This window comes from Lampris incognitus, chromosome 3 (genome assembly GCF_029633865.1).
Source record: "Lampris incognitus isolate fLamInc1 chromosome 3, fLamInc1.hap2, whole genome shotgun sequence".
NCBI classification, from domain to species: domain Eukaryota; kingdom Metazoa; phylum Chordata; class Actinopteri; order Lampriformes; family Lampridae; genus Lampris; species Lampris incognitus.
Window position 1 is genome coordinate 74,368,311 of NC_079213.1, and position 26,766 is coordinate 74,395,076.

A 26,766-nucleotide genomic window follows, 5' to 3' on the forward strand; every position below is an offset into this window, starting at 1 on the left:
ATATTCAGCTCTAGCTGTTTGTATGAAAGTAAGCAGAACACACCTAGTTGTTCTTTTGGCAGACAAAGAAATGTGGCATGTTGGCAAACTGTTGGCAAAATAATTGCATTATTTTTCACATCGTAAAGGTTGCTGAAAAATTATTTTTACCATTATTTTCATCAATAAATTTATCACTGATGCAAGTATAGGGTTGCATGTTTATGGTAAAAATTATAAGCTCAATTATTCCACGAAATATTGTGGTCATGATTAGATCACAATTCTCAGTCACAGTTTCAGGAAACTTTATTTTATTTAGCTTATTATTTCACTAAGTGTAACAATTGGCTTATCCATTTTTTTGTTGTTTACTTATTGACAACTTTTTCCATAAAACGTCCTATGTTGGGCCTTTCTTTCCCACCTGTTAAGTCGATTTCTTTCATTTTGGTGAAATGGGTGCGCGAAAAGGTTTTGACTGGTCAGGTGTGAAGAAAGTGATTTAACACGGGTACTTTTCAATGCATTGAAAATATAATTTAAACACTTCTGTATCACCAAAGCACACAATTAACCCTAATTGTGATACATACAATCCAGATGCCCAATTATTTGTGAATAATTGTGCAGCCCTATTACTATTAGCAAGACATCACTATGCAAAGTTAAAGCACTTCAAGTATGGTGATATTCCTCTGAACTTCTATTTTCAGCAAACAAGCCAGCATCACAAGAAGAACATACATGTCCCCTTTGCAGAAGCTGGTTTGATACCAAAACTGGCCTCTCCAACCACGTGAGGGGACACCTCAAACGAATAGGTAAGACCATCAGCAGCGACAACAAGTCCCCTGTGTGCTTCCTAAATGAGCTGCTCCAGGACAAGAGGGAGCATCAGAACATACTCCAGATCCTTAACAGGAACCAGTCCCCCTCACGTCCCTTTGTCTCTCAGAAGATCGTCAGCAGCAATGGCTCATTCTTGAGGCACACTGGGATCTCAATGAAAATCCAGTACGGCGTGAGGAAACCTACTCCAGTGGGTAGCTGTGTACCAAAGCAGGAGGTGGATGAGTTCTCTGAGGGGAAGACACCACAGGTAGAAGCACAAGGGGCCAACGGGGCCTCAAGCACTTTAGTAGAGCTGCTACAGACAATGCAGAATGGCACGGCGCTCAAGGGGCGAGATGGTTATTACGCAACCAGGAGGCACTTCAACATTGCCAAAGAGAGCATGGAGGAGATGCAGGTGACCAGTGTGGAGTCAAATTATGTTCACGGTATGGTGCCCCATCCCCTGGGCTTCATCATATTGTAACACGAAAGCTTTAGCATAACTGTTTTAAGATTTGTTTTGAAAATAGTACACATGTTTCAGATATTTCATACTTCACAAATTAGAGTGAACTGCCATTATCTTACCTTTTTTTTTTCAAATTAACTTTTTGAAGGTGGTTGATCAGATAGATGGCAGAAAGAGCTATGATGACATCATAGGCCCACTCCTTCACAATTTCACCTTAATCTAACTGATCTAATGTATGATAGCTCTAAAGATCTGTCGGAGTGCTGAAGCTTTCTAAATTAATAATTTCCCCTTTGATTTTTTTTTGTTGTTATTTCCTTTGTTCAGCTCAAACTATGCTCTTGGTCATTAAATAGCTCCTCCCTTAAATCTTGAGCCAATTCTACCCCTTCTATAAATGTTCAGGCTTAGCCAATCATCTCTGAAGAATGGATGTGTATTGGGCAGAGAAGCAGCCAGTCATATAGTAGCATTGAAGGATAGCATAGTTCCAGGATTAGCTACCTATTGCAGCAGTATAGAAGGGCAGCAACAAATGTCAGCTTGTAAGCAGAATAAGGTATGTATGCACTTGTCGGCCTTTATGCTTAATGTTATACCAAGATTAGTTGTCGTCCCTTAACGAAGAGGATAGTCTTAAAGTGGCAATCTTGGAGATCCCCACTGTCCTGTCAGGTGGGCCAATGCTTCTCGTTAGCTAAATTATGGTCTATTACTAGCTTGTGTTAATATGCTATCTTTGTTGGACCCAAGGGGCAACCTCCAGGTCTGAAAAGTGAGGCCAATGCAGAAGTGCCTTAAACCTACATGCTTTCTAATGGCCAGCAGGGGCAACTCCACTGGTTGCAAATAGAGGCCTGACTCCATAGACTCCCATGTTAAAGCTAGGGTAGGCAATTTATTGTTGAATCTTTTTTTTGTGTTATATTTGCAGAAATTGTCTTTATAGCCTGACAACCATCAATAAATAAAATGCCCTGACAAAATAATAATAATAAGTAATAATGATAATGGTAAATGGACTGCATTTATATAGCACTTTTCTAGTCTACCGACCACTCAAAGCACTTTGCAATGTATGCCTCACATTCAACCATACATTCATACACTGATGGCGGAGGCTGCCATGCAAGGTACCAACCTGCTCATCAGGATCAGTTAGGAGTTCATTGTCTTGCTCAAGGACTCTTCAACATGCTATTTGGGAGAGCCGGGGATCAAACCAGCAACCTTCCAATTACTAGACGACCTGCTTTACCTCCTGACCCATGCCGCCCCATGTTATTATTATAATAATAATAAGTAATATGAAATGATTGGATGGGCTACCTGCCTGCCTGCATACCATCATTTCAGAGAGAGGGCATTCCTATTGGCTGATCTACAAATGCAGACACGCGCCTACACAATCAATTCGTGTCGGCCCTGCCCCGCCGGTCCTTTGTTGTATTGATCAGTTGTCCCTTCTTCACCAGTCCCCCACACGAGTGTTTTATTTTTTTAAAATCAACAAGACCAATTAAAAAAGTTTTTTTTTTACATATATAGATCAACTACAACACAAGTTTCATGTGTTTCACTTTGACATTTCCTGGTTATACACATTTGAAGAGATGCACTTCTTGACTACAACTATACCAAAATAAATAAAAGTACCGCAAAGCACACAGATTCTACAGAGGTTATAGTAAGGATAGGACCAGGCGAACTCTCCGTTTGGCCACTTGGATATCCAAAGAATCCAAAGTGTGCCAAATATTTTTTTTTTTTTTTACCTCTTGAAAGGAAATCTGGCTACAAAATACTACACATTTCCACTACAGGAGGCTATGTGCACACGATGCAGTCTTTGGCCATGACATTTACCCTTTGCATCGTCAGATTCTACTATTTTGCACAATATAAAATCAATAAATAACAACAAAATTGTATAATTTTTTTTTCTAAATGGAGTCGTTTTATTATAACAATGAAATATGAACAAGTAAAAAACTTGGATATCTAACATAGATAAGATAAAAACAATCAAAAGGCAACTATGTACACTCAATATAAAAACTGTCAAAAATATAAAATAAAAAGAACAAAAAGCAATCGGATCAAATCAAATAAACTTTATTTATATAATTATACTATATGTATATATATATTTATTTATATAGCTATATAACTATATTTATATAACTAAAATAACCAAAGTGCTGTGCTTTTATAATGAAAGGCACAACAATAGCAAATAAAATCAGTAGTAAAAGGCAAAAACGGTAATAAAAAGGCAGGAATAAGTGCAGGGAAAGGCAAAGATAAGACACAAGGCAATATCAAAATATATGTGCACAAACGTAAAACAGAAACAGAATAAAACTTGTGAGATCAAATAAATAAAAAAAATATAAATACCTTTATACCTAATACAAAAGCCACTGAGAACAACCATAAGCCATTGAAAACATGTATATCTTGAGTTTTGTCTTAAAAGTGTCAATGGAGGGGGAATGTTTGATCAAGGTGGAAGGCTGTTCCAAAGCTTTGGAGCTGCCACTGCAAAGGCACGATCTCCCTTACCCACTTTCCTTGCTCGTGGAACAGTTAAAAACAATTGTTCTGAGGATCTGATTGGCCTAGAGTTGTTGTAGGGGCAGAGAAGATCTGAGATGTACGGGGTGCCAGCCCATGTAAGGCTTTAAAAACAAAAGAACCTTGAATTCAAACCTGTATTTGACAGGTAGCCAGTTCAGGGTTGCTAGTGCAGGTGTAATGCTTGTGTAACATGTACATAAACATATTGCACCTGGTCGTGCAATATGTACAAAATCAATGTTAGTGAAATGCCAGTAATAAAAACACAACTGAAGTGAAAGTACATTCAACAGTTCAAGGTCAAAAACAGAAGAAAGCACACAAAAAAAAAGGCTATAAAAAGGATGTTCCTGGGGTATGCACTGGTTGAGTGCTTTGGTTTCACAATTGTCTATATCCTCATATGGTATTCTTAAAAGCAGTTCCTGCTCGAGTTGAAACACAGGGCAACATCGCACTTGCTTCAGTACACTAGTTTCTTCACCTTTTTCCCCTAGTCCTTGCAGAGAACACAGACCCTCCACTGCGCAGTGGCAGTTTGCCCAAAGTACATGGGCATACAAGTGGTGCTGCGATGATCAGGAGCAGCAACTGCAGCTTTGGCTTCTGCAACCTGCTCTTTCACCAAGACCTCCCTAAATTATTTGTCCTCGGAGTCTCTGATTGTCCGATGGCCAAGAGCTTGAATAGGATGTATGAATTCACAATCACAATGTCAACGAAATGGTAGAAAAAGGTCTTATACAATCTCATCTTCTTCCCTCGAAAGGACTAATGGATGAGGGCATCTGACAGGTCCACCCCACCCATGTGGTTATTATAATCCTTGATGGCATCTGGAATGGGGATGTTTTTATAGCGCCACTGTCAGCCTCCTTCACTCTCCTGCATGTGGAGTCTCCACTGTATGCTTTGTGGAAACTGCTGCACATTGTCACTCTCTTGGTGTCTTTCCACAATGAGGAAGTTGTCCTTCCGCAGCCATCTCATGTCTCCCCCTCTCAGTCTTTTTCGGTAAATCGTTCTGTGTTGTTTTGGAAAGCCAATATGTGACTGTCAGATGGCTCTGCAAGCTTTCGTGCTACTGACTGCAAGTTTTTGAAAAAGTGCTGGGTTCGAGTAAAAGTTGTGTACATATAGACGGTAACCTTTTCCCAGAAGAGCAAAGTTCATTAGGTCCATAACTGATGTGTAACTGAGGATCTCCCCCTGAACATCAGCAGTTTTTCCTTGATAAATAAAGAATTTCTGTGTGTATCCAGACTGGGAACCAGCCAAAACAAACAGTTTGTATCCAAACTTAGTTGGCTTGTCTTTCATGAACTGTCTGAATCCAATTCTGGCCTTGCTTGCCACCATCCTCGTGTCAATACTTATATCCTTTCCTGGCTTGAAGAGAGATTTGCAAGCATTGACAATCTGGCTGTAGAGGGGTTTGATTTTGAAGAGCCAGTTGTATTGTGGTGTTCTCTTCTTTTTCTGATTTTCTTCATCCTCTTTGACGTCACACAGATGAAGGGGCCAAAAAAAAAGGCCTCAATCTGTCCCTGGTCATGCAGTTCCATGGAAATGTGAAGTTGTAGGCCCAATCTCTTCTCCACGTGTCTGCCCTTGTATGCACTTGGATCATCCCAGAAAAGATTATTATGTCCAAAAATATGTAAAAGTTCTCAACTGAGAGGGGAGACCACTTGTATTGCATCCTTGATGCGTTTCTTCTTTCTGCTTAGTCATTGGCGTTATTGACGATTGTGTGAATTACGCTGAAGCTGAAGAAAAGTTTGAACAAGCTCAGTGGTGACCATGTTGCAGTTGTGTCAATCCTGGGCCCTACTGGATTTTTTGGCTTGAATTTTGGATTTGATGGTTCCACATCCATCTCCTCTGGATTACGCCACCTCCTGCTCATCGCCACCATCACGTCCAGAGGTAGCCTGCTTTGGCCGCTTACTGGCAGGCCCACGTCATCTCTGCTGACCCCTCTTTGACTGCGTTGACGACTCTGGGGCAGGGCAGGGGAACTCGAACTAGAGGATCATCTCTGTTGGTCTAGAGACAGAGGCTCCCCATGATCTGCATGTCACACGCCTTGAGGGAGAAGAACTTGAACGTGACTTACATGAAGGTGACACAAACTCCTCGTCTCTTCATCATCCTCACGTTGGAAACAGAGAAGTACTTTTTGAATACTTCATTTGCATTTGTTTATCAAAATAACATATCTAAGTGAATAATGAAGTCACATCAAATTCTGACTGTATAAGAGCTTATGAATATAATTATCCTTGCCAAGACTGTGTGTGTGTGTGTGTGTGTGCGCGCGCGCGTGTCTGTCTGTCCGCAGCTAATCTTGCAAACTACTGGACCTATCAGCCTAAATTTTTTGTACAGCGTTATAACCGTGTAATGAACCTCTTGTGGTTGTGATGATTCAAAATCTTCGAAAAACGTTTCATCTAGCTGTCACCGCTCCCTCTCTTCATTCACTCTCTAGCTCACTTGACCAACACTGCTCTCTATCGCTGCCTGATTTAAGTCAATGGTGCACATGCGCGACTCACATCTACGGTTGATTTGGATTGGGCAGCAACATGATCAAAAGTTATTAAAAGGATTTTGATAATCCAAATAATGCGAAAGTTATAAATGAACCACTTCCTCTAGGTTGCAGTCAAAACCAGAAGTGTTGCATATTCTTGTTGCTGCCCGATCTGAGTCAACCGTAGATGTGAGTCGCACATGCGTGACTGTAAATGGTTTACCCAGCTTTATCATATTATGGAAATAAAGACAGGGTTAGGGTTAGACCAAAATGGTTGCATAGCAAACCTTTTCTTTTTGGAAAGCCCAAATTCATATCGGTCGCATTCGTGCAAGGGTACGCCTAGGTGGCTGCGCATCCACAGACTGACAGGCAAAACGTCTTTATTAGGTAGATTTTTTAGCTTGAACGCTGGATTTAAAAAAAAATTTTCCCCATATTTCCCGTTCAATCATCTTGGGCAAAAGTCTTGTAATGGCAGGAAAAACACATTTTTTTTTCTGTCCGTGCATGCGCGTATCTGTCCGCTGCTAATCTCGCATAGCACTGGGCCTGTGAGCCTAATAATTTTTGTGCTGTGTGATCTTATGACTGTATGATCAAAGACGTTTCATGGTTTCGGTGATTCAAAACCTTTGAAAAACCTGTTTTATACCGCAATTGAGTGCTAACGCGTCAGCTTATTTTTCGCCCAAGTCCGAGCATTGGAGAAGAGAAATACTAAGAAAAGAGAATAATTACTGAGTGCACTCTTAAGTTATAAATCTGTAATGGATATATTATGTCCGGTTTAAAACCAAAATGGCTTGCAGAATAGACAGCTCAATACGTGAACTCTGAAGGAAGAGATGATGCCTCGGCTGGAGTGGTGGAGGGCTGGGTGATTGTATTGCTGCTGGTGCTGTCAGGCCAAATTGTGTCCGGGCTGCCAAAATGTGTCCGGGTGACGTCATCGCAATGCAATCGTGACCGCTCGCATTCCTGACATTCCTCTCGCTGTAGTTCGTAGAGTGTAATATTGCAGGCAAAAGCAGTGCGCTCTTTTTAGCTACATCGTACAATACATGCGCAGGGTCACCTTTTATATTCGACTTGCAATTGTTTATATTAGGATATGTTTTTCGAAAAGCACAAAAAAACATACTTTTAGGCGAAAGTTCATCGACTGGTTGATCACCTTGTTAGGTAGCTCGCGTTATGTAGCGTGGACGAGATTTTCAATAAAGATGTTCTATAAACCTATTTTCCATTAAAATGAAACGTCAACTATTTGCTATTATATGTTTTTTGACATAAATGACAAGTTAGCTTGGTAGCTAAATAGGCGTTGACTCGGTGACGCGTAGTCTTCAGCACTGTGGAGAATGCGTTTCGTCCTGGTTCGTGTTCATCCACAACATGACGCAGAAATCCCAAAGCGTGAATCTTAACAAAATCCGCGCTTGGGATATCTGCGTCATGTTGTGGATGAACATGAACCAGGACGAATCCACGCATTCTCCACAGTGCTTAAGACTACGCGTCACCTGTCAACGTCTATATCTAGCTGGACCGTTAGATACCTAGGTAACTTGTCATTGATGACGTTCTGTGTTAGGCAGGCATGGGCCCTTTAGGGGGGGTCCAAGGTGGCGGCGTAGTGTTCGGTCTACTGCAGAACCCTCTCTGTCTTGAAAACTTTTTAAAAGCAACAAAACGAACTTTCAGGATAAAAAATTGAAGCCACATGTGATGGCAAAAAATCTGGGCTCGGATAAGAGAAAAATTACGAAACCCAGTTCTTCTCCATCCAAACGTTTTGGCAAGAGACAAAACATGGAAACCGACGCCGCAGAGAACATCATTGCTACGCTCAAGATGGCTACCAAAGAGCAAGGAGCTAGTAGCATTGGGAAAAGTATCAGTGACCTGCAGGTTACTGTAAACTTTATTTCTGAAGATCTCAAGGAGCTGAAAGGAAAGTTGACGCACACCGAAACGAGAGTGAGTAAAGCAGAGGGAAAAAATCCAAAATTTGGAAAGCAAGGTGCTGGAGCTGTCACGATACAAACGAAGATGGAACCTGCGACTTCACGGGCTAACTGAGGAAGACGGAGAAGACGTTCGCAGAAAGGTAATTGAAATCTGCCAAAACATGGCTCCTGACCACCGAGAGAAATTCCCGGAGGTACTCGACTCAGTGCACAGGCTTGGGCAAAGACGTGAGTCTTCAGCGGCACCACTGCCCCGTGTAGTTATCATTCAATTCACTATGAGGCATTTTCGAGACATTATCTGGAAGACGGCGAAACGATCCGACTATTTGACGCCGCCCAGGAAGCTGCGCTTTAAGGAAGACCTTTCTCCCGAGGACCGAGAGAGGCGCAGCCTATTGTGGCCACAGGTTGAGAAAGCACGAAAGGAGGGGAAGATTACATACTTCGTGGGAGCCCGTGCGTTTGTGAACAGAAAGGAGATTCACTGAAGTACCTTTCATCATGTAAGCTAATATGACTCAGGATTTATTTTTCCTTATTCGTTTTATAAATATACAATATGCTGTTGTTGCTAAAAACACTTTCATGTAATGACAGAGTAGTTCTGTTCTCTGTAATTTACACACTTTTTCTCAGGGTGAAAAGTTAGTTACACTCAAAATTTCATCTTTATCTTTTGTTTCTTTTAATGCTCGAGGATTAAGGGACAATACCAAAAGGAAAGCACTGCTATTATATGCTAAAAGCCTGAATACTGATTTTTGTTTGATACAAGAATCTCATTCTGAACCTAATGACATTAGATTCTGGAAATCCCAATGGGGAGAGGACTTGTGGATGTCTCATGGCACAAACCACTCAGCAGGAACTCTGACTTTGAAACACAAGTTTAAAGGGAAAATTATCTCTTCACAGACAGATCCAAACGGTCACTTTATTTTGTTGGTTATTTCATTTAATGACCAGGTATTTTTATTGGGAAACGTTTATGGTTATAACAACAAACAGGAGAATATTACCTTAATGCATTCAGTAAATGCAAAAATTTATTCTATAATAAGTAAATTTGCAGATCTAAAGATCATATTCGGAGGAGACTGGAATCATTCAATTAATGATATGTTAGAAAGATGGCCAAATAAAAATAATACAAATAATAGTTATTTGTTAGATTTTATAAATGAAAGAGATCTGATTGATATTTGGAGGTATAAGAATCCTACAGTTAAAGAATCTACGTGGAAGAACAGGTCAGGGTCATTACAGTCTCGTATTGACTATTGGTTGAGTTCTGATCCATTATCTGAACATGTCTCTTCAGTTAAAATGTTACCAACACCCTTGACGGATCATAAAACTATCTTTTTGGAGCTGTATATGTCTACCAGTCATCAAACTAAGAGTCAACTCATATTGGAAATTAAACAATTCTCTTTTATTGAATGAATCTTTGGTAAAGGAGATTAAAATAAAAATAGATGAATGCTGGGATAAGGCATGTGCTGAAAATATGTATGGCAAAAATTGGGAGTTCATGAAATTTGAATTAAGGTCCCTTATAATGAAAAGAGGAGCTGAACTAGTTAAAAACAGAAAAAAAGAAGAATCAGAAATGATCTCTGAAATTATTGCTTTATCATCACAGCCACTTGAAAATTTAACAGAGGATAACAAGAACAGACTTCAAATTCTACAATTAAAATGAGATAATCTATATATTCACAAGGCAAAAGGAGCCTTTGTGCGCTCTAGGAGGAGATGGCTTGAGGAAGGAGAGCAAAACTCCAGCTATTTCTTCAAATTAGAGAAACGATATAATACACTTTGCAGCATGACCAAACTCTGTTCAGATGGTGTCATCACACAAGACCCTAAAAAGATTTCTGAGACATGTGAACTATTTTATAAAGACTTATATAAGTCTAAACTGTCAACAAATGACATGGAAAGTTTCTTCAACTCTTTAGATAATATTGAGAGCATCAACAATACTAATAAAGATTTGTGTGATGCCCCCATCACAACACTGGATGTTGAGGATGCTATTAAAAAAATGAAACTCAATAAGAGTCCTGGGAATGACGGATTAACCTCAGAGTTATATAAATGTTTCTCCAAGGACTTATCACGCTTTTTACATAAAGTATATATGGAAAGCATTGCTAATGAAAAGCTCCCTCCTTCATTGTCTCAGGGGTTGATCACTTTGATTCCCAAACCGCAAAAAGACTATTTGTTGTTAGATAATTGGAGACCTATTTCACTCTTGAACAATGACTACAAGATAATTGCTATGTGTTTGGCTAAAAAATTTAAAAGTACACTTAATGACATTATTGATGAAACACAGTCTGGTTTCATGACTGGTAGACACATAACAAACAACATAAGACTGGTGATTGATATCTTGGATCATTCAGAATTAATTACAGATAACAGCTTCATTCTTTTTTAGATTTTTATAAAGCTTTTGATTCCATTGAACACATTCATATTTAAAGCACTTGACATTTTTGGTTTAGGGAATATGTTTAAAAAATCTGTCAAAACGTTATATGCAGGTGCAAATAGTTCAATCAAACTCCCATATGGCACTACTAAAAGATTTAACTTAAATGGTGGAATCCGTCAAGGTTGTCCGATCTCGGCATATCTCTTCCTTCTTCCTATGCAATTACTCTCCATTCATTTCAAAAACAGTGATGTATCGGGTCTCTCTATTGTTGGCAGAACACTGTCTATCACTCAACTTGCAGATGATACAACACTTTTTTTAAAGGATAAATTTCAAGTTGATAAAGCAATCAAAGTCATTAACTCTTTCTCAATGGCCTCCGGCCTTAAACTGAACATTTCAAAATGTGAGCTTCTTCCTGTTAATAGTTGCACAGATACTATTATTTCTGGGATCCCTGTGAAGCATAAGGTTAAATATCTTGGTATTATAAATGAAAAAGACCAAAGCTCTAGACTATCTGAAAATTTTAATCCACTTATAGCTTCAGTCCAACAGAGGTTTAACCTTTGGCTTCAAAGAGATTTGTCTATTACTGGAAGATCCTTGGTAGCTAAAGTTGAAGGCCTCTCCAGACTTACATATGCAGCTATGGCACTTGATGTCTCAAAAGAAATATGCACTAAAATTGACAGAATATTATTTGAATTTATCTGGAAAAAAAGAATACATTATATTAAGAAGAATGTCATGATAAATAAGTTATGTTCTGGTGGGATTAATTCTACAGACTTCACCTCCTTAAACTCTTCTTTTAATGTCAAATGGATCAAACTTTTCTTAAAAAATCCCAACTCAATCTGGAATTTTATTACTGCCCATATATTTAATTCACTTGGAGGAATGCATTTTCTCCTAAGGTGCAATCACAATATTTATAAATTACCGATAAAACTGTCCAACTTTCATAGTCAACTTTTGTTATCCTGGTCAATGATGTACTCACACAATTTTTCTCCCCATAAATATTTCATTTGGAACAATCAAGATATTAGGTTTAAGAACAAATCTTTATATATTAAGAGATGGGTTGATAATAAAATTTTACTTGTTAGTCAATTACTGAATGCCAATGGTCAGCTTTTCACTTATGAAGAATTTCTTTCTGTATATGGTTTCCCTGTTACACCCAGAGAATATTCTATTGTGTTTGATGCAATACCAGATGGAGTTAGAAGGTTACTGTTGTCTGCTCCTAAAGGTAAAAGTTGTACTAGTCCAGGTTTAACTCCTGATGACATATATATTGGTAACTTGTGTCCTTTATTAAGTGATAAAGCCACTAATCAATGCATTAGAAATATTATTCAGAGAGACATTGTTTCTAAACCTGCAGCCGTTTTCTACTGGAATAATATTTATAATGACATAGATTGGAGGAACGCTTGGATTTTATCACGAAAATATTGTATTACAAATAAGGTACGAGAAGTTACATTTAAACTGCTTCACAGATGTTATCCAGTCAAGTCCCTTCTTATAAAATACAAGATTAATATTGAAACACTCTGTTCCTTTTGTGGCAATGTGGATGAAACCATATGTCATTTATTTTGGGATTGTACCTACTCTCATGTTTTTTGGATTGATCTAAATAATCTCATAAATAACAAAATTGACTCTTCTTGTAAACTGAACATCCAACATGTTTTATTTGGTCTGTCACAAAATGAGGAAATAAGTTCAGAAAAAATGTATATTATCAACCTTCTATTAATATTTGCTAAATTTCATATTCATTGTACCAAATTTGCACACCAGCGTCCAAACATTAGTGTATTCAAAGCACTTCTTTCATCCTATTTAGGATCTTTCAAAGAATGTATGAATCCTAAAGCCAACAAAACCAGAAGACTATGTGAAGAATATAATTTAACTTAAATCCTGTATCTCGAGCTTTTTTATTTTGTCTATCTTTTTTTTTTTTAAATTTATGGACATGTAAATTTTAATTGTGGAATAATTTATATTTTTGTAACTACTTTTTGTCCTATTGTGATGTAATATTTTCTTGTTTATATGTTTTGTTCAATAAAGAAAAAAAAGGCATGGGCCCTTTAAGAAAGTGTTTCCGGGTTGACAGGGTGGAGCTAGGGCTAGGAATGCTGGAGCAGCGCCATGTTGCTCGCGTTGTGATTTTGTACGGAATAAATGACACATGCGTTCGTGTAGTCAATGGCATAACTTGTCCGTCTCTACTTTCCTGCAATTTCCACATTGGTGACCCCGACGTTTGTCTGCTGGACGTTTCCGGAGTTCTGGGAGTCGTCAGCCTCGGCTTGGTTCGCCCAGACAGAAACGCAGTTCGCATTGCGGGAAATCACCGCGGACGCTCCCGGCAGTTCAACAGCAACCAGAGTTGTGAGCCTCCTCAAAAATCCTCCGCAGCAGGATGCATACGAGACACTCAAGGCTCACCTGCTGAAAACCTTTGAACTTTCGGACGCTGAGCGGGCCAGCCGGCCTTTCTCTACAAGGTCTCGGTGACAGTAAGCCGTATGAACTTATGGACAGGATGCTAGATCTCCTGAGAGAGCACAAGCCCGACTTCCTCTTCATCCAACTGTTAATGCGACAGCTGCCTTCTCAGGTACGGGCTGCTTTAGCCAACACCGCCATCACTGACTGTCGCGCTATGGCCGAGGAGGCTGATCATTTTTTTTCTGGCTGGTCAACAGCACTGCGCGGCCGCGTTTTTTCCTGCCCAGACATTTTCACCACTGCCTGCCTGGAAACACAACAGTCGCCGACCCAGCACCAGCTCCCCAACGGCGGCAGGACCACGGCCTGTGTTTTTACCACGTAAAGTCTGGACCCAAGGCCAAGCGGTGCCGACCTCCATGCAGTTTCAGCGCGGCGGGAAACGCTGAGGCCAGCGCTCGGTAGTGGCCATGTGCGTCGGCCGAACTGGCAGGCTGCTCTTCATCCAAGATACCGTTTCTGGATGGCGGTTCCTGTGCGACACGGGCGCGCAGAGGAGTGTCCTGTCTGCATCGAGAGTAGACATCCTGTCCTGTGGATACCCCCCCTCCCCCTCCCTTCATGGAAGCCACTAACGGCAGCTCCATCCGCACTTACAGCGCTAGGTATGTGGAGCTGTGTTTCGGAGGACAGCGGTTCGTTTGGGACTTTGTCACGGCAAAAGTGGCTGTCCCCCGCCTCGGCGTGGATTTCCTATGCACCTATGGGCTGCTGGTGGATGTCAAAAGCTGCTGCTTGATCGACGCTGTCACTTTCAGCTCCTATCTCAGCGGAGCAGACTCCATCAGACTGTCTAGCATGCTCTCCGCCGCAGACGATTTTCCCTGGCTTCTCGCTGAGTTCCTGGTCCTCACGCAGCCCACCTTCTCATCTTCCACTGCCAAGCACGGAGTGGAGCACCACATCGCCACCACTGGCCCACCAGTCTATGCTCCAGCTCGGCGCCTCGACCCAGCCAAGCTCAACGCCACCAGGGAGGAGTTCGAGAATGTGGAGTGTCTTAGCATCATTCGCCGCTCCAACAGCCCGTGGCTTCACCTCCAGAAGCCTGGTGGTGGGTGGCGCCCGTGCGGTGATTACCACCGACTCAACAATATAACGACACCAGATCGCTATAGTCCCACACATCCAGGATTTTTCCGCCCACCTGACTGGAAAAGCTATCCTTTTCAAAGTGGACCTCGTCCGTGGATACCATCAGGTGCCCGTCCACCTGCTGGATGTCCCCAAAATGGCGGTGATAACCCCATTTGGACTGTTTGAGTTCCTTTGAATGCTGTTCGGCCTCAAGAACGCCGTGCAGACATTCCAGCGCCTCATGGATACGGTGCTACGGGACCTGCCTTTTGTTTTCATGTATCTAGACGACATCCTCGTCGCCAGCACCTCCAAAGCGGAACATCTGTACCACCTCCGGGCTATTTTCGAGCAGCTCAGCCAGCACGGGCTGATCGTCAATCCTGCCAAGTACCAGTTTGGGCTGACAACCATCGACTTCCTCGGACACAGAGTCACCAAAGATGGGGCAGTACCCCTCCCATCAAAGGTGGATGCCATCGTGAACTTCCCGCGACCGGTCACAGTCAAGTCCCTACAGGAGTTCCTCGGCATGGTGAACTTTTACCACCGCTTTATCCCCCGAGCTGCACAACTCATGGGACCCCTGTATGAGGCCCTGAAAGGCAAGGCCACCAAACACACTGTGGACTGGTGTGCGGAGAGGGACAAGGCATTTGTGGACACTTAGACTGCTCTGGCTGACGCAACAATGCTGGCGCACCCATCACCCAAGGCTCTGATCGCCATTACTACAGACGCTTCGGACTATGCAGTCGGGGCGGTGCACGAGCAGTGGGTGAACGGCGCTTGGCAGCCGCTCGCTTTCTTCAGCCAACAGTTACGCCCTAGTGAATGGAAGTATAGCACCTTCGATCGGGAGCTCCTCACTCTCTACCTCGCCATTTGAAACTTCCATTCCCTGCTGGAGGCTCGCCAGTTCACGGCGTTTGTGGACCACAAACCACTGACATTCGCCATGGCCAAGGTGGCTGAGCCATGGTCTGCCCGCCAGCAATGACAGCTACATCTCAGAGTTCACCACAGACGTACAGCATGTTGCTGGCAAAACCAACCTCGTCGCCGACTGCCTCTCCCAGGCCATTGCGGGGGCCGTCCACTTGGGTCTTGATTATGCCCGCATGGCAGCTGACCAGGCCACCAACCCAGACATGCAGGCTTTCAGGATGACTGTCACAGGGCTGCAGTTAGAGGACGTGGCTTGTGACGACACTGGCACCACACTCCTGTGTGACGTCTCCATGGGTCGGCTCCGGCCCGTTGTTCCCACTGGCTGGAGGCGGCGTGTTTTCGATGCTGTTCATGGCCTCTCCCACCCTGGCAAAAAGCCGTCTCAAAGACTAGTGGCAGCCAAGTTCATCTGGCACAGGCTCAAAAAAGATGTGAGACTGGGCTGACACCTGCATGGCGTGTCAGCGCTCTAAAGTGCACCGCCACACCAGAGCCCCCCTGGCACAGTTCCCAGTGCCCGAAAGGAGGTTCGACCATGTAAACGTGGAGCTAGTGGGCCCCCTGCCCCCCCCCCCACGGTTTTACTTACCTCCTCAACATGGTGGACAGGACCACTTGATGGCCAGAAGCCGTCCCACTGTCATCAACGATGTCCACCGACATAGCCGGGGCATTCATCGGGACCTGGGTCGCCCGGTTCAGCACCCCATCTGACCTCTCCTCAGACCAGGGCTTACAGTTTGCGTCTGAGCTCTGGAATGCAGTCACAGAGAGCATAGGGGTGAAGTTCCACCGCACCACCATGTACCACCCGCAAGCCAATGGGTTGTGCTGGTGGTTTCATCACTCTATGAAAGCTGCTCTTTGGGCCAGCCTCAAGGATAGCAGCTGGGTCGACAGGCTCCTGTGGGTCATGCTGGGCCTCAGGACCGCCCCTAAGGAGGACCTCCAGTCCTCTTCCGCTGAACTGGTTTACGGACAGCCGCTGCGGGTCCCAGGGGATTTTGTCCCCAACACCACAGCTCCCTGGTCTGCAGCCCATCAACGGACCACACTCCTGGATAACGCCAGAGCTTTCGCACCAGTCCCCACTTCGCAGCACGGCCTCCCACAGTCTCACATCCCCGCAAGTCTGCAGTCAGCAAAATACGTTTTCGTCGGCCACGATGCCCACCGTGGACCCCTGCAGCCTCCCTACGATGAGCCGTTCCACATCCTGGAGACCAGGAACAAGCGCTTTGTCGTGGAGGTCGGCAACAAGCCAGAGCGCATTTCAGTGGATCGCCTCAAACCGGCTCACCTGGACTTGGACCGACCTGTTGGACTTGCCTAGCCCCCAAGGCGGGGACCCCCCCACCCCCCCAACAAGACTCCTAAGGTTCCTCCAACCCCCACCCTACCCCCAAGCCGCTACAGTGTCTTTAAGGCCCCTCCTGTAGTCACCCCGGCCTTCGCATCTGTTCAGCGAAGCCGTTGCCATCCGCCCCCCTCCACGTTGACTTTTTTTATTATGGTGAATTCTGGAGGGACATATATAGTGGACTATATGTGCACAATGTGCTACATGCACTAGGCTATGTGATGTAGTTCCGCTTCGAAATAGTACTGGTTGTACATTTCTGATCCCTTTGTTTACATCGCGCTGGCGCCGAGCTAGCATGACAGTTTGCTAATCATCATGAGTCTACCCAGAAAAAAGTCCAAGACCGAACATTTTCAAAAACAACAAAATAAATGCTCTGAGCATTGCTGTGTCCCACTTTGTTTGGCTAGCTCCAAGTTTAACCCTTGCTTATGACCCTTGCTGCCCATTCTACTAATTGCAGCCTATCGATACTTTTTTTTGGGTAAACCAGTAAGAAGTGTATTGCAATAGTCTAGACGCGAAGAGATAAAAGCATGTTTCACCTTTTTGGCGTCTTCCAGGGAGAGGTGGGGTCTAATTCTAGTAATATTTTTAGGTGAAAAAGGCACCCTTTGTAACATTGTTGATATGTGATTTAAAATCCAACTCAGGGTCAATGATGACACCCAGGTTTTTTACTACAGTCTTATTCTGTACAGCCAGACTTCCCATTCTACTTGATATTATTTCTCTCTGTGCATTAGTGCCTATAATGAGAATTTCTGTCTTTGTTCAGTTTGAGAAAATTTTCACTCATCCCTTGTTTAATACTAGACAGACAATTCATCAAAGGATTGAGAGCACTGGGGTCATCTGGCACTACAGATAAATATAACCGAGTATCATCAGCATAAAAATGGAAATTCACTCCATGATCCCAGATAATTTTCCCAAGCTGCAGCATGTACAGGCAGAACAATAAAGGACCAAGAATGGAACCCTGCGAAATACCTGAGTAAATTACATGTTTGTCTGAGACATGGTCAGAAAGACTAACAAAATAGCTTCTGCCAGTGAGATATGTGTAGAACCATGATAGGGCAGTGCCTGAAAGGCTAATCCAATTCTCAAGGCGGTCTAAAAGTACATCATGATCGACTACCGAAGGCAGCCGTCAGATCAAGAAGTAAAAGAATGGAAACATTTTTATTATCAGCACTCACTCTGAGATCGTTGACTACTTTTACAAACACTGTTTCAACACTGTCCTTTTCTAAAACCGGACTGAAATTTATCATGAATCTTGTTTTCATGCAAAAACCCATCCAGTTGTGTATACACTGCCTTTTCCAAAATCCTGCCCAGAAAAGGCAGATTAGAAATAGGCCTATAATTGCTCAGCACCGACGCATCAAGATTATTCTTCTTGAGTAAGGGCTTTACTATAGCTGTTTTCAGTGAATCAGGAAAGATACCCGATTCTAAAGAACAGTTTATGAATACAAATCATCCCCAATCAAACTATCTAAGACCTCTTTAAAAAAAGGCAGTGGGGATTGCATCCAGAGAGCAGGTGGATGACTTCATCTGCAAGATGGTTTTGTATGTAACTGTTAGTCTTAACGTTAGCTAACTGTTTGACATCAACCATTAACATTGGACATAAAATAAATTGTAAAAATCCTGTCGTCAGTGTAGCCTAATGTTTGTTTACTTTTGTCATTGGGAACCCTGTGCTCCATCCACGAGTTATACTGTGTGACCGCTGACAATGTTTCCATATATTTAACGATGATGCATTAGTGGTTAAAATAGTCTATACATACAAACACCCTATCCGAATGTTGATTTGGGTAACATACGAGATGACAGGATACTTGTTACAATTAACATGATTTTGGTGACTGTAGCTAACGTTAGCTAGCTAGAAGACGACAGCTTTAATAATGCTAGATAATGTTAGCTAGATACCTACTACTACTAGTGTAATGCATAGCAAGCGAACAGTGGCTAACAGCCTGCCAAGGCTGATGCATATTAAAGCTGGTTAAGAATATACACTCACTGGCCACTTTATTAGGTACACCTTGCTAGTACTGGGTTGGACCCCCTTTTGCCTTCAGAGCTGCCTTAATCCGTCGTGGCATAGATTCAACAAGGTACTGGAAACATTCCTCAGAGAGTTTGGTCCATATTGACATGATAGCATCACGCAGTTGCTGCAGATTTGTCGGCTGCACATCCATGATGCGAATCTCCCGGTCCACCACATCCCAAAGGTGCTCTATTGGATTGAGATCTGGTGACTGTGGAGGCCATTTGAGTACAGTGAACTCATTGTCATGTTCAAGAAACCAGTCTGAGATGATTCGAGCTTTATGACATGGCGCGTTATCCTGCTGGAAGTAGCCATCAGAAGATGTGAACACTGTGGTCATAAAGGGATGGACATGGTCAGCAACAATACTCAGGTAGGCTGTGGCGTTGACACGATGCTCAATTGGTACTAAGGGGCCCAAAGGGTGCCAAGAAAATATCCCCCACACCATTACACCACCACCACCAGCCAGAACCGTTGATACAAGGCAGGGTGGATCCATGCTTTCATGTTGTTGACGCCAAATTCTGACCCTACCATCCGAATGTCGCAGCAGAAATCGAGACTCATCAGACCAGGCAACGTTTTTCCAATCTTCTATTGTCCAATTTTGGTGAGCCTGTGCGAATTGTAGCCTCAGTTTCCTGTTCTTAGCTGACAGGAGTGGCACCCGGTGTGGTCTTCTGCTGCTGTAGCCCATCTGCCTCAAGGCTCGACGTGTTGTGCGTTCAGAGATGCTCTTCTGCATACCTCGGTTGTAATGAGTGGTTATTTGAGTTACTGTTGCCTTTCTATCAGCTCGAACCAGTCTGGCCATTCTCCTCTGACCTCTGGCATCAACAAGGCATTTTCGCCCACAGAACTGCCGCTCACTGGATATTTTCTCTTTTTCGGACCATTCTCTGTAAACCCTAGAGATGGTTGTGCATGAAAATCCCAGTAGATCAGCCGTTTCTGAAATACTCAGACCAGCCCGTCTGGCACCAACAACCATGCCACGTTCAAAGTCACTTAAATCACCTTTCTTCCCCATTCTGATGCTCGGTTTGAACTGCAGCAGATTGTCTTGACCATGTCTACATGCCTAAATGCATTGAGTTGCTGCCATGTGATTGGCTGATTAGAAATTTGCGTTAACGAGCAGTTGGACAGGTGTGCCTAATAAAGTGGCCGGTGAGTGTATGTTACAATGTTGTAGCTAGAGAATTAACAACTGATAAAGCACAAAGCATTACCTAACGTTAGAAAGGCAGTTAGCTAGCTAATGTTAGTAGCTACAACAAAGGCTAACGTTAGCTTAGCTAGCCTAGTATTTGACAGTCGTTACCATTAGCTAGCTAGTTACTCACTCATTAATAGTTGTTTTTTTTTTTTACTTTCGTAATTATGACTGTAGGATGCAGCATCTGCCGACTTCACACTGCGGAGCCAGGTGCAGTCAGATTGCCGGTATAGGTGGGCGTGCATAGTGTCCTCGGATGCTCAGTCAGATCCACCCCTTGCTGCTCCCCAGGTCCGCCCTCATCCAAATATGGTCACGCCTGGTTTCAAAAAACCAAGCTGACAATGGGAAAATGCTAAACTCAGGGCTTCAAAACGGTAGTCCACAAACCAATGGGTGACCTCACGATGGCTGCGTCCACTTCTTTTATACAGTCTATGTAGGTCAGGTGATCAGATATGCTAAATTGTCCCTAGGTGTGAATGTGTGAATGTGGCGGCCTGTCCAGGGTGTCTCCCCGCCTGCCGCCCAGTGTCTGCTGGGATAGGCTCCAGCGTCCCACGACCCTATTTAGGATAAGTGGCTTGGATAGTGGGTGGATGGATGGTTGGCTGGTTGAACCAAGCAGAGCTTCTCTGTGGCTGGTCTGTGAGAGAGGAAGTTCCGCCTATCCTGTCTGGTGGACCAACCACTGCCGGCTAAAGTAAAACGTGTCAGTTCCTATCATGGTTCATATGCACAGCTTGAAGTTTTTTTTTTTTTGGTTTTTGGTTTTTGGTGTTGTTTTTTGTGTGGAATGTCACACCAACACTTTTTTTTTAAATGCAAACGCTTTCAGAAGCAAAAGCTTTCATGATTTGAGAGTGAGCTGAATCATTATTGCTTTACTATAGTCGGTGATAGATAGTAACAAAACTGTGTCTGAAAGGAAACAGGTTTACTCTGCTGGATTTAACAACGGAGGTGACAATTAGTCTGTTACTGCCATTGCACATACTCATGTTACAGTTCTTGCATTTCATTATTTCCATCAGTCAGTACTCTTATGTCTTTATGATATATTTCAGTATCAACATATATGCAAAGCCAGTAAAGCTATGAGAGAGAAAAGTTCACTATCAGTTCAATTGTAGCATGCATGAAGCCCGAATGTCACTAAATTGCCTTTGAAATTTATATAAAAAAATCACGACATTCTTTTGAAGTAGAGTTGGAATTGTTTAATGTCTGTCCAAACCACATTTCAGGTACAGAGAATATCTTGATTCAGATTTAAAACCAAATTACTTTTTGTTCATCCGTTGAGTTCAAGTAAAACCCCATCAATGGCAATAATGGATTATTTTATGATTTTAAAGTAGCTGCAACAAGATACTTCTAAAGATGCATACATTATAAATTTTACATCGTAATCAGATTGGGATTGCAGTTGTAATGACGTCTTCCTTTAATATTTTTTTTATATAATTGAGTTCAGTTTGCAGTGGCTCTCTTTTTGAGCTCACTTTAATGACTACTGTGTGCTAAAGGTTAAGACAGGTGATCAAATTAAAATTACCCATGCAATGCTGAAATGTTTAGCAGATGCTTGAATGGAGCATAGTTTTGTCTTTACATGAAAAAAAATACTTCTGGTGGCAACATACAGCTAAAAAACATCAGCAGTCTTGTAAATATGATAGTGTGATGAAGCTGATTTTTTTTTCTTCTGAACAATCTTTTATGCTATTAAACCAGCTCAGTTAATTCTGAATGTTCATAAATCTGCATTAGCATTTAATGTATGTAGCATACTGATGTGCTGTTGACAAGCCACTCTTGTCATACAAACCAAGATTTATTGAGTTTTTCAGCTTATCCTATCTACATAAAGTGGTGTACATGAAAATAGCCCACCTGAAGACATGAGATTGTGCTAAACATCACCAGCAACATGTGGACAGTGCAAAAGTGAACCTAAGAGTTTGAAACTTGATGGAGTAAGAGATTAAAGCACACACGGAATAGCAGCTTCACTTGATGTTTCCATTTCACTCCAAATTCCTTCTTAACCCAACAAGTTAAGTTTATTTGTATAGCCCTCAATAACAGTTATGGTCTCAGATGCTTTTCAAAAAACAGGTAGATGTAGTAAATTAAAACGCATAACAACTTCTGTTCCTAGACCCTGGATTAAAATTAGGAAAAACTCCACAGAAAGAACATTTTAATCTGATCCCCCCGCTTTTTTCTCCCCAATTGTACTTGGCCAATCACCCTACTCTCTGAGCCATCCCGGTCGCTGCTCCACCCCCCTCTGCCGATCCGGGGAGGGCTGCAGATTACCACGTGCCTCCCACAATACATGTGGAGTCACCAGCCACTTCTTTTCACCTGACAGTGAGGAGTTTTGCCAGGGGGTCGTAGCGCGTTGGAGGATCATGCTATTCCCCCCAGTCCCCTCTCCCCCCTGAACAGGCGCCCCGACCGACCAGAGGGGGCGCTAGTGCAGCGACTAGGACATATACCCACATCCGGCTTCCCACCCGCAGGCACGGCCAATTGTGTTCGTAGGGACGCCTGACCAAGCCGAAGGTGTCACGGGGATTCGAACCGGTGATCCCTGTGTTGGTAGGCAACGGAATAGACGGCCATGCTACCCAGATGCCCCCACAGAAAGAAAGCTTGACAGGAAAATTAGAATACTTATTTCACCTTAAGGTATTACGCAGTTTTTGTGACTTCAAACCCTCATTTGAATAGATTCTGTCATTGACCTTTTTTTTCTTCTTTTTTTTTAACCTTTATTAACCTAGGGTAGTAGTGTGCTGAGCACGTGTGCTCTTTTTCAGCAACACCCTGCTGCACATTCACACAGTTTCACACCTGGGAGCTGCCAGTACAACCACAGTCTTCACTGAGGGCCACTGAGCAGCTCCACTGGAGCAGTTGGCTGGCGGGGGGTTAAGTCCCCTCCTCACCGGCACATCAGCCATGGTTATTTTCCTGCCGATCCGGAGATCCAACCAGCAACCTTCCAGTCAAAAGCCCACTTCTCTAACCTTTAAGCCATGGCTGCCCCCAAAACTAAGTTTGGAAACATAAGTAAATTTGTACTTTAATGATGAACTGTATGTACTAATGAACTTTTGAACGATATCGTCCCTCATTACACTGTTCTATCTTTCAGGGGAATGTGGTACAAACTGCATTCACTGTAACACCAATTGCCATACTAGCTTCAGTCTGTCCAGTCACCTTCGAGCCTATGCACGTAGGAAAAAGATTGCCATTTTGGAAAGAACAAGTAAGTTCCAGATAACTGATAAATGAAAAATAAACAAATCCTTGTTTATCAAGAGTGCTCTCTCTATGCATTGGAGTTTGCAGTATATTCTAAATATATACAGTAAGAAATTACTTCTACTCAAAATATAGAGCCTAATTTAAAAGATCAACTATTTGCAAAAAAAAAATGCATTACTGTACATGATTTTAGATGAAAGATTCTGCAGCCCGAATTGTTTTCATGATACTGCATGTGAAAAGTAACTATTGTTGCAAGTATTGTGTATTACGTTGCAGTGTGCATTTATGTCTTTACAGGCTATGATTTAAAGCAGAGGAAGCCACGATTAAGACCTGGGCTCAAAAGGAAGGTTTGTCCATTGAATGCTGTGAAGGAAATGTATAGACTCACCTGCAGGTACTTGCAACAGTGAACAAATAATTTCAAAATGAAACAGCAACATCCAAGAGTATAGTTTAGAAATAGCGACTGACTTGTCAACCCAAATTCTATGTTGAGCAGATTCTGCGACCTCGTCTTCCAAGGTCCCCTGTCTGTCCAGGAAGATTGGATCAAGCATTTACAGAGGCACCTTATGCACACCAGTGTCCCCCATTCAGGAACTGGAATGGTCGAGGTATTGGGTCTCCAAAAAGAAATGAATGACATATCGCATGAATACAAAGCCCTCGAACAGAACCCATCCTCTATTGAACTTCCATATAAGGCTCTAGCCTTTTAACATAGTCAACATGACTTTTAAGATAAATCCCACAAATGTATAGGTATTTAATACTTAAAGCTACAATCTGAAGATTTACATGCAAACAAATGTCCTTTTTGATATTTTCTATAGGTGATGTGGACTGTAGCACAATATCAAATACACAAATATCCAAATCATGCATACTTTTGTCATTGCCCATTTTAATGGCGACTATAAAGAACCACTTTCCTGGGAACAATGATACACCGCATAGCGTTTCACATCTTTAGCATAGCTGCCAAATGCTGGAAGGTAGCATTGTGTTTGAAGAAACAGAGTTGTTGTGGCTAGCGAGCAGAAATGGCTAACCAAGGTGGTGTAAGACCTTCACCACCAGATACTGCAACACCAGTAGCTAAAACCCCACATTCAGCCATGTGTTTTGTTCAGGAGATCATTGATTTTTTTAAGGATGGAGTACCAAAATGAAAACAGCGATAGTGATAGGAACCTAAAAGGCACTCTTCTGATTGACTGCCAGTCAAATTGAATATGCTAGTATGTCTCAAGAAACTCATCTTTGATGCCAGTTACAGGTCCTGAAATACTTTAGACTCAGCTAGATTTGGTCCTTGGGGATGATCACATTTCCATACACTCGAAGTGGGAAAAATTCTTTTTTGAAAATTGGCATATAGACCATTATTCTCAGTGTTAGACATTATGCCGAAAGCGCAAGTGCGAATAATGCTGTGAGCAACACCATGAAATACTAGAAGAGGATTACAGGGAAGCGAGTTTACTTAAACTTTGGCATGGAGTGCAAAAGCTTCTTCATCATTTTGCAAAGAGATTTTGTGATGACAGATGTTTAATAGTGATGGTTGAATGTCATCCCGATGAAATCCACTTTCTGTTCATGTTCTGTTAAGTAGTTTTAAAATGACTGTGTTCCATTTTTTTCTTCAATAACAAGATTGACAAAAATTAATAGAGTGATAGATAAGATGCTGCATGATTTTTATTATTTTTTTCTATGACCGCCATTATGCTACAGAATGTACAAATGCTGACATAATCAGAGGCTAGCTATAATTTGAGAATTTAATCTTTTTTATGATGGGCCCTACAATTTCTTTTTACCCATAACCCATCTATGGGCCCCAAAAATGCCATATAAGAGCGATTCTAAATGTCTGTTCCCTGATCCTTCTGCTAGTATATTTCATCACAGAAATATGGAAGTCCAATAGAATTGAATAGGCGGTGGTGTTGATAGTTGCCCCAGGTTTTTTTATGTTTCTTGTTTTGTTAGGGGATGAAGAGTGTGCCGACATAATTGCACTTGCCACTTTAGCACTAGGTTTCTATTTTGAAAACATTCTTATTTGTAGTGGTCATACACAACTGCAATTACCAGTCTCACCATATGTGTCAGTAAATTAAATGGAAACAATCGTCATGATTGTAACTTTAATAAATTAAGTATAATACATATTATAACATTTTACAGCCTTTATTGTGCATTATTCTGAACTTGATTTTTTTATTTGCCTTATGAACTTAGTAGCACTCATATAAAACGTATCTTTATAAATGATTACAATACAGTTTCAGTTTGCACAGCAACAGGATAAAACATTTCTTAGTTACAGTATACAGTGCTTTGTAAACCAGTCTGTAGTCCAACAAGGATTCCGTAATGTGGTTATGTTTAGTTAGTCTACATTCTGCACTGGAAATGCTTAGAAACCTTTGGTATTTATGCGAATCGTATTTTTAGATCCAAGCATTTCTAAACAAAGGTGTGGTACTTTGCAATGCAATGCAATGCATCACATACTGTCCAGTATGTTCAGGCAGTAAAACAGACTATGCAAAGGCCAAAGTTGGCATATAATTTAAATTGATGGTCCACTGAAATTGACAAGCATACTATATTGTTATATGTAATTGTTCCTTTTAAATAAGTACGTTTTCTCTGCTTGTGCATGCCAATGAAGAAAGACAAATCAGTAGCATTATTATGAAACTCCGAGAATGACTGTTCTGATGTTCAAGCACATTTTCCCATCATCCATATATATTGTCTAAAGATAACAAAGCACAGCTATGTCTTAGGATGACCATCTTTGCACTGATACAGCCTTTTGTAGACCTTGCAAGAAGACTGAACTACCTGATATAGTGATACCTGCTTTGTCCTCATTTAGAGTCAAATGGAAATTAAGGTCAATATTTTAAATGTGAATACTGCTTTAAATAATGTTTTATGTATTATATGTATTTTTTTGTTGCTTTGACTTGAAAGACAGCTACTGTATACATAAAAATAGAGTATCAAACTGTATATTTAAATGTTGATAAATGACCAGTACCGTGTATACCTGCAGTACATATGGGTCATTTATTCTTACATATTTGACTCAATACACTGGACGTTTTAAGGTTAGACATTTAACTTTCATCAATAACCTGCAATTTAAAAAAAAGCGTTTGAAAAAAATTATTAAATAATTTACAGCTATTGCTTTCTATGTTATAGATAACTTGCAGAGGTCTCAGCATTTTACCTTGAAGATACTATGACAGTCTGATATAATTTTTTCAGCAAATATTTGTACAGAATGCAATGACGCTGCAAATAGACTGAACTAAACAATTTATGTAAGTTAGAAAAAGTGTCATTACTGGCATTAACTTGAAGAGAGATTCTG

General features: G+C 41.8%; 1 protein-coding gene across 1 annotated transcript in view; it reads left to right on the forward strand.

Moving 5' to 3' along the window:
- Positions 1-25,519, forward strand: part of znf644b (zinc finger protein 644b) — a 45,513-nt gene extending 19,994 nt beyond the window's left edge. The window contains exons 6-9 of the mRNA XM_056276806.1: positions 696-1,262; positions 23,245-23,361; positions 23,661-23,760; positions 23,866-25,519. Of these exons, the coding sequence (XP_056132781.1) occupies positions 696-1,262; positions 23,245-23,361; positions 23,661-23,760; positions 23,866-24,085 (1,004 nt within the window). The 3' untranslated portion in view covers positions 24,086-25,519. The remainder of the gene's footprint in view (positions 1-695; positions 1,263-23,244; positions 23,362-23,660; positions 23,761-23,865) is intronic.
- Positions 25,520-26,766: the final 1,247 nt, after the last annotated feature.